We start from the raw sequence: 20,088 nt of genomic DNA on the forward strand, positions 1-20,088 counted from the left end.
TCTTTAAAGCCTGGTGTTCTCTGCAGCAGAATGCTACTGTTTTAAGATGCACTCCCTTTGTACTAATTAGCATCCATCATATATTAAAAATTTTTTTTTATTAAAGTATAATTGATTTAAAATATTGTGCCCGTTTCTGCTACATAGCAAAGTGACTCAGTCATGCACACACATACATTCTTTTTTTATATTGATTTCCATCATAGTTTATTACAGGAGATTGGATATAGTGCCCTGTGCTATACAGTAGGACATTATTGTTTATCCATTCTATTTTTTTTTTTTTTTTTGTCTTTTTTAGGGCTGCACCCATGGCACATGGAAGTTCCCAGGCTAGGGGTTGAACTGGTTCTGTAGCTGCCGGCCTATGCCATGGCAATGCCAGATCTGAGCCACATCTGCAGCCTACACTGCAGCTCACTGAGCGAGGCCACGGATCAAATGCAAGTCCTTATGGATTCTAGTCAAGTTTGTTACTGCTGAGCCACAACGGGAACTCCTTTTTAAAAAATTTATATATATATTCTTTGTTTTATTTTGTTTTCCATCATGGTTTATTGCAGGAGATTGAATATGGTTCCCTGTGCTGTACAGTAGAACCCTTGTATTGTTTATCTGTTCTAAATGTGACTCTTTGCATCCGCTAACCCCAGACTCCCCGTCCCTCCCACTTCCTCCCCCCATCATGTATTTTGCATTGTTTTTGATGATTTCCTTTCCATGTACCTTATGCTTATTTAATTACAAAAATAATCCGTACTTGTAATCATGTGGAATTCTTAAAAAAGTAAATGGATAGTTTATCCTTTGTTCTACTTTATCAAATCCCTTTTCCACCTTAGTCTCCTCTCTTTGAGGAAATATTCACAATTCCATAGGTATCCTTCACGTTCTCTTTTTCACTTAAACATATTCTCATATACGTAATATGAGATTTCCTTCTGTCTTTTTCTTTTTTTTTTTCTCTTGTCTTTCTAGGGCCGCACCCGAGGCACATGGAAGTTCCCAGGCTAGGGGTCAAATCGGAGCCTTAGCTGCTGGCCTATGCTACAGCCACAGCAACGCCAAATCAAAGCCATGTCTGTGACCTACACTATAGCCCACGGCAGCGCTGGATCCTTAACCCACTGAGCGAGACCAGGGATCGAACCGCGTCCTTGTGGAAGCTGGTTGGGTTCGTTACCACTGAGCCACAGTGGAACTTCCTGGGATTTCTTCCCTTTGTACTTTTTTCAAAAATGCAAACTTTGTGTACCCTTAATTTTTTCAAGTTAAGAGTATAGACCTCTTTTTAGGTCAAAACATACAAATCTGTTTCATTTGTTTTAATAACCGAATAATATTTCATCGTGTGGCTGTAGCATACATTATGCTGCTTCTCCCCTGTTGGTGAACATGCTGGTTGCTTCCAGTGTTTTATTACCTCAAACCTCTTATTAGTACCATATGAGGATCATTTTAGAAGTCTTACAGTTATTTTTCCATTCAGTAAAGTGTGTTGCTAAGTAGGTGTAAAAAGTAGAAACCTTCCATCTCCTGCTTGCTTTCATCTTTTATCCTGCACGTCCATAATTAGCAGCCTGTTACTAGAGATTTACATGCAGGATATCTCTTTATTTGGGGAGTGGCCCTGAATGTAGCTTTTGTTGTGTGTTGGAGCCATTTGTGGTTCGCTTCTGTGCGTGGATTCACTGATGAGCAGAGGTGATCTTTCAGCTGTCATAATGTCCCAATTAGACCCCTTCAACAGCAAATTAATTTGGGCAAATCCTGTTTATTGATGATGGACCCACCAGTTAGCCATGGTTTGCTAGTGTTACCTTGTTAGACTCTGGCCTTAGATTTTCATGTGTGAGGAAGCCTGGCTTTCAGAGTGCATTACTTTATAAAGCAGCTGGTGGTATTTGGGAGTTAGGGAGGAAGAGAATGATGCTCTGATGACGTGAAAAATTTGCCCAGGTCCCCTGGTTTGCTTAATAGACAATAAATACTCTTACTGGTCGCATGTTTCAGGATTTTGAGTTCTGGGGAAGCATTCTTGACAGTGTGATTAGGAAAACGCCCAGTTTTCATGTGGGGAAACAAGCCTGCTTATTAAAGAGGTCACAACTCCCTCTTGCTCCAGTCCTGTTTTCAACTAGCGAGGACAATGATGGTTTTGCAGGATTTAGCGTTGATCAAATAAATGTCGCCTGGCAGAGCCAACTGTCCTGGATGGAGGCTCTAGGAAGAGGCATATGTGGTCCTCTTGCAGGTAATAAAATGGAAAATCCAATTTGCAATTGCAGAAGCAGCCTCGGAGTGACAGATGATCTGCATCACCGGGCCGGTCAGAGGGTCACCGCTAATCACGGCGCCGGCTGGCTCCCCGCGTGGCCTGGGCCTCCCCACCGGAGAACAGGCGGAGGGCACCTGCATCTGGGAGCCAGCCAGCGTGTCTGAGGGTGCACCACTTTCTAGCTTATTAGGTCCTCTTTGTCACAGTGCTTAATCCTGCCGCCTGATCCTTGTTAGAACAGCACCGGAGCGCCGCGCAGGCTGCTAATCAAGGAGATGGGCGAGGGCCTCCTAACTAGACCCAGTGAAGCGTGCGGCAAGTCAGGGCTCCTGCAGCCTGACTGACAGCGGCTGAGAGATGCTTCCCGCATGTTATTACGGGCAAGGGAACCCACCTCGGACAGCTGACGGATGAGCCCCCGGCGGAGGCCAGAGTAACTTGTTGCACGGCCAACAGGCGGCGGGGTGTCAGCTTTTCACACAGTCTAATGGCCAGGCTTTACTCTGATTATCTGAACCCTCTTCTGAAATCGCTGCATTCAGAGTGAGGTGAACCAGCCAGAGACACCTAGCCGGCCGGGAGATTACAGCTGTTCATAGAAGCAGGCACTGTCTTCCCCTCCAGCGACAATAACCTCACAAAACAAAATCATCACATCTGATCCCGCCAAGCCAGGCTCTACGTCTGCACTGGGCTTGGCTTGTGCAGCCTCCGTCTCTGTTATCTGGAATAAGCCGCATGCTTTAAGGTTTGCTGTAGACCCAAGGCATGGTTTTTGGGATTCTTCGTTAAGAAAAAGCACAGCATCAGCCACAAAGCAGTGGTTTGGTCCCCTCCGCCCCCCACGCCCCACCCCCTCTTCCTGGTAGACCTGAATCCTTTTTTTGTTAGGCTTCCCAGTTCTGGCAGGTCTCTGAAGCACCTGGGACTCTGACGTTTAATATTAAATCTAATTTCGGGAGTTCCTGCTGTGGCTCAGTGGGTTAAAGAGCCGATGTTGTCTCTGTGAAGATGTGGGTTCAGTCCTTGGCTGAGCTCTGTGGGTTAAGGATCCAGCATTGTTATCACAAGCTGCGGCATAGGTCACAGATGCTCTTTAAGATCCATTGTAGCTGTGGCTGTGGTGTAGGCAGGCAGCTGTAGCGCTCATTGGACACCTAGCCCGGAAACTTCCATATGCCACTCATGCAGCTGTGAAAAGAAAAAAAAATCCGACTTAGGCTTGTTGGGTACTCACATAAACAAATGGGGGCGGGGGAGGGTAACTGCATCCCTCTTCCCTCCCCCTTCCCCAGCTGGGATGTACAGATGAGTTCCAAGTGATAGAAATGAAAATGCTCGTGAGTAGCTTCTGGTCATTTCCATGGACCCCCAACTTTCAGACATCAGTATAAGACTCCTCCCCGCCTCCCCAGGCCCCCAGGGAGCGTGTCCAGCTCCCGTCCTGCATTTCCTGCGCTCCAGTTAGCAGCTGTCATTAGCATTCCCCGCTGCTTCTTCTGTCTCCACTGACAGCGCTTAAATAGAGACGTTGCTCGGGATTGACAGATCTCGGGGGGTTGGAGGCGTCAGCCGAGAGGGCCCCGGGAACAGAGCTGACCTTTCTTGACAATATTCCCCTAGGTTTGTCTGCCACGTGGGCAACCAGGCACCACAGAACTGTAGTACATTATTTTCAGAGGATTACCACTCGAAGACTTCAGGCTTCGTCAGAGGTAGTTACCAAGAGGACCAGAGCCCCATATACCTTCCAGAGTGGGTTTGTAGGTGGTTGGTAGTCAAATACAGGCTCCTCTTTCTCATAGAAATAGGCATCTGGATGTTAATTTCAAGGAGGATCCATTAGAACCTGTTCATACCTCACCTGTACATTTGTTTGATTGGACAAACCCTGGACCTGCATGGAAGGGAGTTGGTGATGCAGCCTGGGAAGGAAGGGAATCTTCTTCATCGCGCTGAGTTGGGCAAAGCTTGGATAGCGGAGGCTTGTCCTTGGGGTCCTTCCCAGATGCTTTCCCTGGTCCATATTGCTCTCATGTTGACCCAGAGCCCTAAGATAACAGTGTGCTGAGAACTGCTCTGTGCCCCAAATATAGTCGCCTCTTTTCCTCTTCCTGCCCTTCTTTCCTGGAGTAAAACAATAATAGTAATAATAGTAATTTGGGATTGGCACTGTGGTCTATGGAATGATTGGCCAACACGGACCTGCTGTAGAGCACAGGGAACTCTACCCAATATTCTGTGATCATCTCTATGGGAAAAGAATCTGAAAAGCGTGGGTGTGTGTGTACATGTAGAACTGAATCTCTTTGTTGTACAGCAGCAATGATCACAGAATTATAAATCTATGCTTCAGTAAAACTTGAGAAAATGAAAAAAGTTACAGGGGAAAAAAACTGAGTTAAAAAAAAAAAAAAAACCTACTCCTGTGATTCTCATCCGAACCAGATGTTAAAAGGAAAGCCATCCCTTTGAGCTACTTCATGGTAATGTGTGCATGGCGGAGCCCTGGCGACTGGTTCAACAGATAAACCTGACCCATTAGAAACTGAGAGTGTATTTTTCATTAAAATAACTGTTTTAGGGGGGTGAAGAAGAAAGCTATTTAGAGCAGAACCGCTTTATGCAGGGAGATCCCCTTTGCTCAGGATGGGTTCGCTTCCTTATGTCATTTCTGCTTTCCATGCCTCCTCCCTTTTCTTCCCCCTTTTAGAAGACAGAGATTTTTCCAAAGATCTCCCTCATCGTTTTCATAGTTGATTCCACGCTCATGTCAGTGGGTAGGGCTTCGAGGCAGGAAGATGATGTCCTGTAAGCAGAAGTTATTTATTAGGTGTATGTTGTAAGAGATGCTTTTAGCTCTGCTCCCTCCACCCCTAGCTCTTAGTGAATTGCTGCACTGCCCCGTGGATATTGTCACCTGGTGGGCCAGTCCTTCCCTCAGTGATCATGCTTCCTAAGAACAGTGGACACCATAGCACACTGTGCATTTAAAACACAACACTTCACAGATTCAGACTCGTTTTCGAATGGAAGGCTTTTTCCGGAAATTGCTATGATCATTTTTTGGAAGAGTGGAAATTGGAGAAAAAGAAGTAACGAGAGAATGATATGGAAGAAAGGACACAGAGTATAGCAAATGAGGAAATAAGAATTATAGAGATTTCAACAAAGCATCAATTTGATGCTGGGGAAGCTAAAATCCCCCCTCCCCTCTCCAAGTAAAGATAAAAATGAAATATATACCTGGCAGTCCATTACCAACCAAGTCACAACCCTCAAAGATACTCAGCTCAAGAGTATGTGCAGCTTTGGATTTCCATTTACCCCAAGCAGTTTTTTGAGTCATGATTTAGAGAATAAAGCCTGTTAGTTTCCCAAATGATTTAATATCTGACTAATGATGTTTAACCATTAAGATGAGGAAATTGACAATATTGATAGTCTTTGGAGGGGAATGTGTCTGCTTATTTCTGTACTCACCACTAGCAGATTCTAAGGAGCTTTGGAAAGATCGTGATGAATTACTCGCTCTGAATATTTAGTAATATCTGTTTCCTTTGAAAGCGTTTTACGAAATTATAATCACCCTTATTTTGGTCCCTCTTTCTCAGGTATTCTGAATAGTTGCAAGTTCATCCAGGCACACCTCAGCAATATTAGAGATTTGGTTTCAAACCACCGCACTAACGTAGGTCACGAGAGTGTGCTGGTTTCCCAGTGTATATAAAAATTAGGCTTCCTCTGTAGTTGTAGTCCGTTGGGTGTGTCTAAAGAAGCAATGTACACACTTTAATTTAAAAACACTTTATTGCCAGAAAATGCTGAAACAATTACAGTGGTAACATCAAAGATCACTGATCACCGTAACATCATGATAATGAAAAGGCTTGAAGTATTATAAGAATTACCAAAATGCGACACAGAGGAGGAGGTGAGCCAGTGCTGCTGGAAAAATCAGATGCAGGGTTGCCACACACCTTCACTTTGTAATAAAAAAATACAGTGTCTGCGAAGCAAGTAAAGTGAAACCATGGTAAAAACAAGATCCCCCTGTATAACACAAATAGACACAAAGTATCAGTTCTTTTAAGAAGAAATACTGTCATCTTGCCAGTAAACATTTTCATTGCTAAAGCTCAGATCAGCTAGAAATATGATGTGCTTTGTGCAATGCTTTCATCCTAGAATGTTTTTCCTTATTCCTGAAGTTATCAGTTTTGGCAAAATTAGCATTAGAATTTCAAAACAGGACAAATGTACTTTGGTTCTGTCCTGGGAAGAATAACAATTGGGTGTCTTTGTTCAGGAGACTGTGGATGGTAGACCAGGGGTCTGACAATGACTTTTTTTTTTTTTTTTTTTTTTTTTTTTTTTGCTTTTTCTGACTGCGCCTGTGGCATATGGAAGTTCCCAAGCTAGGGGTCGAGTCGGAGCTGCAGTTGCACACCTGCACCCTCTACACAGCCACACAGGATCCAAGCCACATCTGTGACCTATGCTGCAGCTTGCAGCACAGTGAGATCCTTTAACCCACTGTGCCAGGCCAGGGATTGAACCTCTGCCTTTGTAGAGACCCGAGCTGCTACAGTGGGATTCTTTTTTTTGCGGGGGGGGGGGGCTGTACCCACAGCATATAGAGGTTCCCAGGCTAGGGGTCGAATTGGTGCTACAGCTGCAGGCCTATGCCACAGCCAAAGCAATGCCAGATCCGAGCCATGTCTGCGACCTACACCACAGCTTGTGGCAATGCCGGATCCCTAACCCACTGAGCGGGGCCAGGTCGAACTCGAGTCCTCATGTCCTCATGGATATTAGTCACGTTCGTTAACCACTGAGCCACAACGGGAATGCCTCTCCTTTTTTTAGTTTCTTGGGTCACTGTGTGATCACTGACATGGCTTGTATACCAATGATGACTTGGGATCAAAAAAATTTTTTTTAAATCAAAAGACTCAGAAGATACTTAGGGTCGTGCTGTGATTACTGGGCAGAAGTCCCTTCTTAGATTTGATTTGTGTTGGTTGGATGGCCTTCACCTTTCACACACCCCCATTTCTTTTTTAGGAAACTTGGATTTAACTGGTCAGAAGCAGATATTCAAAGCAGAGAACAACCCCTGGGTTACCCCCATTGCTGACCAATTCCAGCTTGGCGTGTCCCATGTTTTTGAATATATCCGTTCTGAGACCTACAAATAGTAAGTAGACTATGATTTTCTAAACGAGACTGGTTTTATAGTATTTGTAATTATGCCATTAAAAAAAAAACTATCGTGTGATTTTGTCCTTGGTGGCATTTAGCTCAGAGCATTTAGAAATGTTTTATTAATAACCACGAGTAGTAATCATCACTGTTATTTATAGACAATTTTTAATTGACATTTTCAAAGGGAATTTATACCACTTTTGTTTAGAAATTTTTTAAGGTGTTAAATTGGCCGAATATGCATGACACAAAAGAAATTCACCAGACAGATTAAGATCAGAACATAGTTTTTTCGCCTTTGAATGTGAAGAGTAGCAAATGTTACGAACACAATTGTGAAGCAGTTTATTTATAAAATCAGGGAAGACTGAGAAAGCAGAGTTCCCTGGTGGCTCAGCAGGTTGAGGATCCAGCACTGTTACTGCCCATGGCTCTGGTTACTGCTGTGGTGCGGGTTTGATCCCTGGCCCTGGAATGTCCATATACTGTGGGTGTGGCCAAAAAAAAAAAAAAAATACTAGGCAAGCATCCTTCTATTCTCCAGAAGCTTTTACTGTAGTGAGATAATAGTCTTTCTAGGAGAAAAGCTAAGGCAGAAAAAGAGGAGGAGGAATCAGCTAGCTTAAGTCACAGCATTAGCATCTCTCAAGCTCTCACTTCTGGTCAAGGGCACCTGCAGAGAGCCAGCCCCCAAACCTAACTCCCCCCCCCCCCCGCCCCCCGCTTCCTTCCTCAGTGTGTCCAGGTTGGAAGGAATTCTACCACCTCCATCTGCTCTACGGTGGCTGTATTTTCCCCCTCATCCCACCTCCAACCTCCAAACTGATCATTTTTCTCAATGCTCCTGTGACCCCTAATGCTGAAATCTAGACACGTCTAGTTTTTGGGGTGTTTTTTTTTTTGTATGCCCACAGCTTAGGGAAGTTCCCTGGCTAGGGATCAAACCCGTGCCATAGCAGAGACAATGCTGGGACCTTAACGCGACACAGGGATCTCCTAGGCACCTCTAATTTTAAGCAAAAGCCAGAGACTTGAAAGAATTCATAGATTGAGTCTGTTTTTGCATCTGGTACCAACTTTTGAGAATTTAACAACCCAGCTTTTAGAGAACACCTAAGATAAGAGGTCATGAAAATCCACGTTCAGTTTGGAGTCTCCCTGTTTTTGGTATCAGAAATATGTACCACCCCCCCCCCTCCCCGGCTCCCAGTTCAGCACAGCTTCTGAATCCATGTTGGGGAAGTGAGTCAATATTAACTGCCCTATCAGCCAGCTGGGAATGGCCAGCTGTGGTCCTGGTCACGTATCTGGGACTGCTTATGGTCCTTTTTCCATCAGACAGGATCACAGAGATGAGCTCTGAAAGAATAACGGTATTCAAGTAAAATAGGCTCAAATGGCCAGAATGATAGCATATCCGCATATATGAATGCAGCTTAAAGCGTGGCTTAGATTTCTTTTAAGATGATACGGTGACATTTATATGATGTCTTAAGACTTAGCTGAAGAGTAAAATGGCTTACCTGAAGAGACATGTGAGATGGGTGTTATTGTCTCATGAACCACATAGATAAGTGTAATGGTTATAGATCCATAGTTTTTAAAAAGTACAAACAGAGCTCAGCCTTGAAAATTTGGTTAATGATGAAAACGTGTGAAAATATAATTGCGAATTAGCAGTCTCTTGTTCATTCGGTGTCTCTTAAATTGTTGATTGTTGCTTGCATGGGTTTTTAGATAAGGCTTTAAGTGTTTGCTAGTAAATGGGAGACTATGTAGAGCTTGGATTGTAGGATGTGGTTAGAGAAAACCATCGTATATGATAACTATAGAAAAATACAGATGCTCCTATTAATCCAGTACAGGGGGAGATGCTCTTGCTGATTCTGGTTGACAGATTTTTGAGTTTACCATAGTGAATTTAGAATTTACAGGGAATTAGAATATGGTGCATGTGAAAATACTTCTAACTTGAATTTCATTTTAAAAGATTATCTTGTGGATATATGGGTTTTGTATTACCTCGGAGCCATGAGGCAATTAAAAACCATTGTATGCCATGAACGTAATATTTCTGTTTGTTTGAACAGGCTTAAGATACTGGATGAATGAGAGGTGTGTGGCATTGATTGAGTTGATTGGTATGTTCTATGAAAGGTTATCTATGACACAACATTTTCATCTGGGCCATATTTGCTACCTGTATTCTCATCTATATCATTAGCATCTTAGATTTGAGCGTCAGAGTAATCGAAGCAGTGTGACTGCTGGCTTATTTTCTCTGTGTTTGATTTCCTCATTCAGAATTATGTTATTATCATCTGTCCGGTTAAATCAACATGAAAAAGTTTGAGTAAGCAGAGGAAAGCCATTGTCCCCTTTCCAGGGGAACCACTTGGTACCTCGCTTGCTGTTTTTAGAGGAGTCTATGTGAATCTCTGCCAGGAGCATGCACTTGACTTAACCTCCTGGGGACCTAAGAGTAAATGCTCTTCTTTCTCCCAAGGATCCTTAACCACTTCCTGAAGTACAGCTTTCTGCCCACCTGTCCTCTTGTACTAGTTATCTTCATTCCTTTATCAAACATACTAGCCAGAAATGTGGACTAGTAACTAAATAAGACACCACCTCAAGCTCTTAAAAAAAAAAAAAAATACTTGTACAAAAATGCCGCCATGATGTTTCACTGATTAAAAAAAAAAAAAAAAAAAAATTCAGTTTAAGGAGTTCCCGTTGTGGTGCAGTGGAAACGAAGCCGACTAGGAACCACGAGGTTGCGGGTTTGATCCTTGGCCTCGCTGAGTGGGTTAAGGATCCAGCGTTACCGTGAGCTGTCGTACAGATCACAGACTTGGCTCAGATCTGGCGTTGCTGTGGCTGTGGTGTAGGCCAGCAGCGGTAGCTCCAATTAGACCCCTAGCCTGGGAACCTCCGTGTGCCAAGGGTATGGCCCTAAAAAGGCAAAAGACAAGAAAAAAAAAAAAAAATCAGTTTAAGGTCCTCTTTTCTCTGAGTAGACTTAAGTTACTGTATCCTCATGTAAGTAGAACCCAGCTTAATTCTTTTATGTCTTTGAGCAAGCAGCCACTTCATTATTAAAGGACTTTGAGTATCCTTCTCAACTCTCTGGGAGAAAAAGTTAATCTAATTAGCAGATATTTGGCTATTTTTGTAAAGCCACCCTTGTGACGACTTTCAAGGAGGCAGTTTATTCGTTCCACTCATATTTTTTCGAAACAAAGCAAATGTCTCATTTCAGTATCTTAGTTTTTTTTAGCCTAAAACCTCTCTTTTCTAATCTTTACTTCCTTGTCTCTTTTCATGTAAGTCAGATGTATCCCTTCCAATGAAAAAAATCCTTTTTTATATTGATCTTTAGACTGTCATAACAGCATCATTTTTGTTTGTTTGTTTTGCCACTTAAGAAACCAGTGAGTCGGCTTCCTTTTTCCCTGACCAGTCGACTCATTACAATGAAACAAGAGCATTAAGAACTCACCGGCAGGGTTCATTTGCCTTCATGTCCATGGTCGGCATTCAAGGTGACCTTCCTGTTCTAAGCACATCCTGAGCGGCCTTCTGAGTCTAGAGCAGCGACAGGCAGAGAAGATAGATTATCTGCTTTCCAGACTCTAACCAACTCCAAGAGGGGACACGGATGTTTGAAACAGAAGAGTGAAGTCAAGGTTGAGGAAGAATTAAAAAACTCCGTGGTGCTTTCGGCCAATGGGGCTGTGACCGGGTGTGGGAGGGGAAGTGGACAGGTGTGGCTGGCGGGGCTGGTGAGGTGGAATCCTGCAGGAGATTGTTCCTTTCAGGACATTTGGGGCGTTTATCACGTCCTCATCATTCCTCAGATGGAGATGGCTCTTTGTTCCTTTATCAGACTCTCAGCAAAGGGAACATATTGGCTGGTGTCATTGCCTTGCCCCTTCCTTGTCACTTGTTCCTGCTGTTAAAATAATTCGCTCAGTCTGGAGGTTGAGGATCAAACCCTAGCAGCATTTCCAGGCTGTCACCAAGTGACTTCTCTTTCTGCGAAGCAGAATTAGGATAGGATAGTCACCACTTGTTAAGTTTCCAGAAGGCAGGTTTTTTTTTTTTTTTTTTTTTTTTTTTTAACTCTCCCTGGGAGGAGAAGTCAGCTGGGAGTCAGGATCCTTGACAAGATTCTTTGTGAAAGGGAGTAACTCTCACTTTGCACATTTCCATCAAGGAAGGTGGATGGAAACCTCGAGCCATTTTAAAAGCTGACACGTTAACTCTTAACAAAAGGGGAGGTTTGACAAATGCGAACTGAAAATGCGTCGGTGGAAAGCTGCATTTGGAAGCCAGGCGTCCTCACGAAGGCTGCAATTTGTAACGCCTGGCCATTCGTCCTAAAGCCTCCTTTCCAGGCTGGCATAACTCAGAAGGAGCTTCCCCGTCCCGTTGCCTGTCCTGCCACTTTCTTGTCTCTCCGGGGAAAGGTGCCACGCTCCCTGGCTTTTCTGTGTTGTGTTTCAGTCTTGTGTTCGTCTTACTGGAAAAGGTTCATATGCTCATTGACGGTACTTCACGGCAACTTTTTAATGCTTGGTGTGTGGTGGGCGTCGATGGGGAAAATCCGGGCAGGTTTTCTTCCCTGGAAATCCAGCAAAATAAATCCTTCTGTTTGCTTTGTAAGGAGGAATAAAGACTTTGATCTGCCGCTTATTGTTTGTCAAGCTGTTTGATGCGTAGAATTAAAACGAAGTAATGTTTTCTTTTGGTTGGCACCTGGGCAAACTTATTAGAGACAAGAGAGGGTGTAAATGGGTTTTATTAAACAACTACTCTATCCTCAAACGGCTGCTGACTCAGTGACCTAGAAGCTCCCTAAATAATAGCTCTACCCTGTCTATTGAAAGGCCAAAGAACTTCAAACTTAATAGGTATCCCAGCCATGTTGAAAACAGCCCTTTGCAGAAGGAAATCCTACCCAACAAAACTCTCTAAACCTTATTATTTTTCTGGTGAAGTGGACATGGATGCACAGAACTAGCAGATGGTTTTATAAATATCACAGAAGGCTGGAAGGGAGGGTTAATTTGCCAGCACCTTGCTAGCAGTTAGTGAATTTTTTACATGGTGACAATAGGTATGCAAGACGACAAAGACTTTTCTCTTTCATTACTCTCTCTGAAAATAGCTCAGAGGAAGCCAAAGAAACATAATATTTTGTGATAGTAGACATGAAAATGAAGCACCAGTTTTTCCCTAAAGCTTTCAATATAAAGATTGTTTGTATTTTTAGAAGTTGACTATGTATTGTCCTCCTGGTAATTTATATTTCCTTTATAGATGCTATATCCGTATATGGTGGTTCTCTTTTTAAGTTAATAAACATATTACGACATTTCCTTCGTAACATAAAATATAATTCAAACTCGTGACATCTCTGGACATATTTGCATGGAAGTGTGTTGTATTAAAAGAAACTTGCCAAGAAGTAGCAAAGAGAAAGGGAAACCCATAAAGTATGTTGTGTGGTATGATGTGTTACTCCTTATCTCATGGTTTTTTTTTTTTTTGTTTTATTTGTTTTTTAGGGCCCTACCTGCGACATATGGGAGTTCCCAGGGTAGGGGTTGAATCCGAGCTGCAGATGTCCAAGTTTCACCATAGTCACAGGAATGCTGGATCCGAGCCACGTCTATAACCTACACTATAGCTCATGGCAATGCCTGGACCCTTAACACACTGAGCAAGCAGCATCTAACCCTCATTCTCATGGGTACTAGTTGGGTTCATAACCTGATGAGCCCTAACGGGAACTCCTCATGGTCATTTTAAATACTGAGAAGTACAGAGTGTTCCTTTTTCTCCAGATAGTATGTTACCAGCGTAAATTGACCACTGTTAATTCCACTGCTTAGACTTAAGTCAGGACACCCTGGTGATATCAACAATGGTCTGTGACTTTGTTGCTCTCCTGTTTTCTTTGTGTGGCCGTGAGCAGTCAGTTGCCCTGGTAAATTAGTCTTAAGGGGACAAGAGGAAAACAGGCTCTTTGAGGAAACGTGGGTAATGGTTTTCTCTCTCTTCCACCTTTTTTGATAGATTGCTTGATGTAATTTACATTGAAAAGCAAATGTGTTTCAGCGTTATAACTTGTTTAGAACAGTTACTCAGGTGTATCTCAGTCATGAGTGGTTTTCCTTTTTCTTACCTCATCTTCATCATTTCTTCAGTACATCAACTTTTTGCCTGCCTTTCGAAGCTTTACTTTTCTAGAATTTGGTAGCTCATGCAAAGCAGGTTTTTAAGTGGACAGTGCTTTCCATCGGACATTTTCCGTGGACCTGGAATCTTGTGGGGTTGCAGTAGGGGACCTTCACCCCTAAAGCTCTGTAGAGGTCAAAGGTAAACTCGGCCAGGGTTTGAAAACCAGCTGCGGGGGGCTGTGCTAGGATTCCCGAAGGTCCCTTGGAAACTCTTCACTGCTGTTTTCTGGAATGCCTGTCTCTCTGACATGCTTCAGGTCCTGACGCAGACTGGGGAAAGGCTTCCTTACGTCTCCATCTCCATTCTCTGGTCCTTTAACGTGCTCGGGCCTCAGCAGGATGTGCTGAGCGGAGCTCTGGAGGCTCGGGTTTGACCACTGTGCTCGAGCGCAATGGGTCTCCCGGCATTTTATTCAGTGGCTAGGGCAGTTGTCATTAAAGAGTGGCGGATGAATTTTTTTTGGCAGCGGGGGGTGGGGAGTGCACATACATGCGGCACACGGAAGTTCCCAGGCTAGGGGTCGAACTGGATCTGCATCTGCTGGCCTACACCACAGCCGAAGCCACAGCCACAGCCACGTGGGATCTGCGCCACATCCAAGATCCATACCGCAGCTCCCAGCAACGCTGGATCTTTATCCCACCGAGCAAGGCCAGAGATCGAACCTGCATCCTCATGAACGCTAGTCAGGTTTGTTACCACTGATTTTTTTTTTGAATTTGTGGATAAATTTAGAAGGGCAAATGGGAAAAGCACCCAACTGCTCCATTAGAGAAAGACGAGTGATGTTCATTTGGAAGCTCACACTACAGAAGGCTTTTGCATGTGACGGTAAAGAGAACAGTCAGGTCTCTGTCTTCCTCCGTTTATCTCCCCCTTCCTCGTGTTCACTCTCAAGCGAGTCTTCAGCCTGTCTTGTGCAGCTGCCCTGGACGCGTGATGTATTTCGGTATCAATTTAAGGTAAACAGAATATAGATAATTTGTCCCTCCTGACAGAGGGAAAATAAACACAGTCTCGACTCCATCTGCACTCTGAAAGGAAAAGTGTCAGGTTACCTCCTCTTCCAGAGGAGCTCTTTTGAGTCTCATTTTCTGATGATACCCTTTTGAAATAATCACATTGAACTATTGAATATTGACCTCCTCAAAGACAGGGTATCAGTCTTTCTAGATATTGATAACCTTTATTAACTCCCAGCCGTCTTCAAGTTCAGGGCTTGATGCTCCCTGTCCAGCTCGGATGAGTTATTGCCTGCCTTTGCTGTTTTTATTTGAGAGATAAATTAGTAAGTGGCGTTTTATAATCAAACAAAACTATGATTTCTATTCTCTACACGGTGATGTCTTGTTTTATTACGTGCTGCCTTTTTACTGAGCTCTGGTCTCTTATTCTGGTCAGGCATTGTTGGAAGTTTGGGGTATTTTTTGTAATTTTTGGCAGTTAAGACTTTTCCAATAATGTCAGATATTTGGGGTGAGAATGCATAATATTATGAAAGGTGTTTTAGTCAATGATAAGACGGAAAGCTTAAATGTGAGTTTTATGTATGCTGGCTTGGTAAATTGATGCCCAATTTATTCATCGGCCGTTAAGGAAATAACTCTCTAGATTTTATTCCATCATGTTTGTATATCATTTCACATGTGGGTTTTTTTTTTAAGACTCGTGGTAAAAAAAAGTTTGTGGTCAGGAAAATGCTGTTTTCCACTGTGATATCTAATTTTCAAATAATCTCCTTTGGAACACATAGAATTTTATTGCCTTCAAAATGTACATACTCTTTCTCTCCATCCAATTAGGTAGTGTTTGTTTAGGGAATAAATAAATTGCTGTTGAGGTTTTGGTTATTTTACATGGCAAGGTTACTGAATAAACACCCTGCACCTCTTTTTTTTTTTTTTCTGCCAATATCTAATGTTGTCTAATTGTGGCTATTTAAGCCACCCAGCAGAAAATATTAATTATCTGACAGTTCTAGAGGCTGGAAGTCCAAGATCAAGGTGTGAAGAAGGGCTTTTTCTGTTCTTTGTTTTTTTGTTTTGTTTTTGGTTTTGTCTTTTTAGGGCTGTCCTTGCAGTATATGGAAGTCCCCGGGCTAGGGGTCGAATCAGAGCTGCATCTACTGGCCTACACCACAGCCAAGCAACGAGGAATCCGAGCCGTATCTGTGACCTACACCACAACTCGTGGCAATGCTGGATCCTTAACCCACTGAGTGAGGCCAGGGATCAAACCCACATCCTCATGGATACTAGTCGGGTTTGTTACTGCTGAGCTGGTAACGATGGGAACTCCAGGAAGGGCTTTTTCTGAGGGCTGCTGGGGAAACGTCTCTTCCAGGCCTCTCTCCTTGGCTTACAGTCGGCTGTCTTCACCCTGTGTCCTTGCGTTATCTTCCCTGTGTGGGTCTGTCTCTGTCCCTGTTTCCCCCTTTTGTAAGGACACCACTCATTCTCAATTAGAACCCATTCCAGGGCCCTCGCTTTAATTTGATTACCCCGTAAACACCCTGGAAGCTTCAAATAGAGCCACATTCTCGGGTTCTAGGGCTGAGGACGTCAGCAAGAGTTTCTGGAGGGAGGACCCAGTTCAACCCCTGAAGCTGTTGTTACTGTAAATGCACTTACTTCAGATTCACTCACTTGAGAGTGGTCCTGTCATGGGTCAGCAACCCGACTAGTATCCATGAGGACGTGGGTTCGATCCCTGGCCTCTCTCAGTGGGTGAAGGATCCGGCATTGCCGTGAGCTGTGGTGTAGGTCACAGACTCAGCTCGGGTCCCGTGTTGCTGTGGCTGTGGCAGAGTCTGGCAGCTGCAGCTCCAATTCGACCCCTAGCCTGGGAACTTTCCTATGCCTCAGATGTAGCCCTAAAAAGGAAAAAAAAAAAAAAATCAGTCAGTTGCTTCCTTCACCCTCTCTTTCTTCTTTCATAGTCTCTACAACTTCAACCTCACAGGTAGGCATATTCTGCTTGTTAGTACATGTGTTTAAATGACACTGGAAAGCCTACTCTATCCTTTTCCTCTGGCCCTTCACAGTGCCTTTCTAACATGTTTGGCTTTTAGACTTTTATGTTCCTTCAAAACACATGGAGTCACCATTGTTTTGTGTTTGGGACACAAAAGGTTGGCGCTTTTTTTTTTTTGGACAGAGAGGGCAGGGTTTTTATTTCTTTTTTTTTTTTTTTTTTTTTTTCCTTTTGTCTTGTTGTTGTTGTTGTTGCTATATGGTTTTTATTTCTAATCACCTCTTAAGAATGAACTATGTTTGGAGTTCCCTGGTGGCCTAATAGTTAAGGATCCAACGTTGTCACTGCTAGGGCGCAGGTTCAATCCTGGCCCGGAAACATGAGGGCGGCCAAAAAAAAAAAAAAAAAGAATGAACCATGTTAAAGCAGAAGCTGGTGGAGTTCCCATGGTGGCTTAGTGGGTTAAGAACCCAGCATAGTGTTCATGAGGATGCCTGTTCAATCCCTGACCTCTCTTAGTGGGTTAAGTATCTGGCATTGCCACAGGCTGCGACATAGGTCGCAGATGTGGCTTGGATCCAGTGTTGCAGTGGCTGTGGTGTGGGCTTGCAGCTGCAGCTCCAATTTGGCCCCTGGCCCGGGAACTTCCATATTCCTCAGGTATGGCCCTAAAGGGGGAAAAAAAATAAAAATAAACATAAAATAAAACCGAAGCTGATTAGAATTTGAAGATTGCGGGAATGAAAGTCACCTAATGGCAGCCCCTGCTTTGTCACCTTGGGCTAGAGAATTGGAGAAGGGGAGGGTTCCTTAAAACAGCCACTGTCCCACTCCACCTTTGCTTCTTTCACCAGAGTCTCTCACTGGGAGACTCAGTGTGTGTGGGGGGGTGGCCTTTGTGCCTCCGGGGAGGCGTTTTGTGATGCAAAACACATCACAAAAGAGGGGTGGAATCGGCTCTGTGACTTGGCCGTCCTGCGTTAGAACTACTGGTGTTTTGCCCCAGAAGGTGTGGAGTCTCGGATTTGGATCCAGTCTCATCTTGAGGTTCCAGTTCCCACATCTGGAGCCCTTAGGCCTTGCGTTCCGTTGTCCAGCCTCATCTCAGGAAGTCCCCGGAGTCCTCCTGGGCAAGACTGAGAGGACCAATCCCCAGGCATCGAATTCTCTGCTCCCAGAACTGAGTCTGGTTTGCTTCCCCAGAGAGGCCCGAGACATCCGTGGTGGAGGAGAGCATGTTCTCACGCGGTGCTCCTTGGCAGAGAGCCTCGGATGTGAAGCTGTGAGCAGACAGAGGGCAAATGAGGTCTGCTCTTAGAACACTGGCTTTAGAGGTGACTCCGGTCCCAGTTCTGTCAGTGCAAGTGACCTCATCACATCCACTCCCAGTTTCCCAATCTTAAAAGCAGGAGAGGAGTTCCGTTTGTGGTTCAGATGGCGAAGACCATGAGGATGCCGGTTCAATCCCTGGCCTCGCTCATTGGGTTAAAGGATCTGGTGTTGCTGTGAACTGCAGTGTAGATTGCAGACACGGCTTGGATCCTGCGTTGCCGTGGCTGTGGCATGGGCCTGCAGCTGCAGCTCTGATTTGACCCCTAGCCTGGGAACGTCCGTATGCCACAGGTGTGGCCATAAAAAAAAAAAAAAAAGTTAAAAGCAAGAGGTCAAACGAGATCATCTCCAAGACTCACCTCAGCAACGGTTTCTAATTCCGAATTCTCTCTTTTTCTGGGAAGCATGTTTTATTGTCTTTATCTATCCATTCTTTTCTTTTTTTTTTAATTTAGTGTCATTCTTGAATTTGTCCCCCCATGTGGATTTACTTTATTGATTTTTTTTTAAAGGCCACCGAAGACGATGATGACCCTGAATATAAATTGTTACAGGAAAATGGATACCAGATAAAATTACCAGATCAACCTTTTTATTCTATATTTTATGGAATCCCTAATATATGTTTGGCAGTAACTTATTCGTACACATGAATTCCTGACACTTTCGATTCTTCAGACTTATTAATCAGGGTAGTCAGCACCAGAGCAATTTTATGAGACTTACCAGTCATCAAAAATTTATTATCAGATAAATCAAAGAAACAACGAGCATCTTAATAGGGTAGAGAAAGTGGCGTGTGAAGGATCGTTTAAGGCTGTGCTTTTTGTCGGTTGTGTGTTATATTTACAGCTGGTATCAGCGAACTTACTCATAATTTCATGCAAAGACCCGGCAGGGTGATTGTCATCTTCTTGGGTGAGGCCTTTCCTCTTTGTGTTTCTCCGGTGGGATGCTGCATTTGGTCTTCACAGTAAAACCGAAAATGCTCTCAGCGCAGAGAAGGTGGTGGGAAGCACGGTGTCGTGACCTTCCGCTTGCAGCATTTCTTCTGAATCAGAATCTGCATTTTCTTTGGAATTTCATTGCAGTTGTCATCCAGAGTTAAGACTTAGCAAACCTCAGTCCTTTCCTTGGGGACAAAATGGCTCAGCTTGAACTCTCTGAAATAGCACGGGAACAGTTGACAACGGCCTTTCTCCACGTGAACCTTCTGACTGTTGGGAGACATAGTCTCTGTTGCATTCCCGGCACTGTTTTTGAAGATGGAATCCTTTCTTTCTTTCTTTCTTTTTTTTTTTTTTGTTTTTTGTCTTTTGAGGGCCACACCCACCGCATGTGGAGGTTCCCAGGCTAGGGGGCCAGTCGGAGCTCTTGCTACCAGCCTACACCACAGCCACAGCAACGCCAGATCCTTAACCCACTGAGCAAGGCCAAGGATTGAACCCGTAACCTCATGGTTCCTAGTCAGCTATGCTTCTACTGCTCCATGATGGGAACTCCTAATTTCGTTTTTATTTTTGCTTTTTAGGACTGTACCCACGGCATACAAAGGTTTCCAGGCTAGGGGTCAAATCAGGAGCTGTAGCTGCTGGCCTACGCCACAGCCACAACAATGCCAGATCTGAGCTGTGTCTTCGACCTGCACCACAGCTTATGGCAATGCAGGTTCCCAGATCCACCGAGTGAGGCCACGGATATAACCCACATCCTCATGGATACTAGTCAGATAGGTGTCTGCTGTGCCACAGTGGGAACTCTGAAGATAGAATAATTCTGATGACATAATAGAAGACTTGGGTCTTCATGGTGTGAGATGGGCTGCATGGAGGGGGGTTTTTCTCTTACCTTAGCCCTGTCCCAAGTGTCCCAGAATCTCACTGTCCCCTAGGACAGGGGGATCTCAGTGGTGACCTCAGTCTGAGCACCAGAGAGCCTTGATAAAGATCCACCAGGGAGTTCCCATTGTGGCTCAGCAGGTTAAGGACCCAATGTTTTATCTCTGTGAGAATGAAGGTTCAATCTCTGGTCTCTCAGTGGGTTAAGGATCC

General features: G+C 44.1%; 1 protein-coding gene across 39 annotated transcripts in view; it reads left to right on the plus strand.

Annotated features, from left to right (window-relative positions):
• The window catches only part of RSU1 (Ras suppressor protein 1), an 883,461-nt gene that overhangs the window by 104,907 nt on the left and 758,466 nt on the right, over positions 1-20,088 (plus strand). For 38 of the 39 annotated variants that reach the window (XR_014817908.1, XR_014817911.1, XR_014817897.1 and 35 more), the window contains one exon: positions 7,346-7,478. The exons of the other annotated variant lie outside the window; for it this stretch is intronic. Coding sequence is in view for 3 of the 38 variants with exons in the window: in XM_021064827.2 (XP_020920486.1) it covers positions 7,346-7,478 (133 nt within the window). In the remaining 35 variants the exon portion in view is untranslated. The remainder of the gene's footprint in view (positions 1-7,345; positions 7,479-20,088) is intronic. 39 annotated transcript variants of the gene reach the window in all.

The sequence above is a fragment of the Sus scrofa genome, chromosome 10, assembly GCF_054392235.1.
Source record: "Sus scrofa isolate SSC_HxYL_T2T_F1_AM1 chromosome 10, Sscrofa_HxYL_maternal_Yorkshire_Landrace_v2.0, whole genome shotgun sequence".
Lineage (NCBI taxonomy): Eukaryota > Metazoa > Chordata > Mammalia > Artiodactyla > Suidae > Sus > Sus scrofa.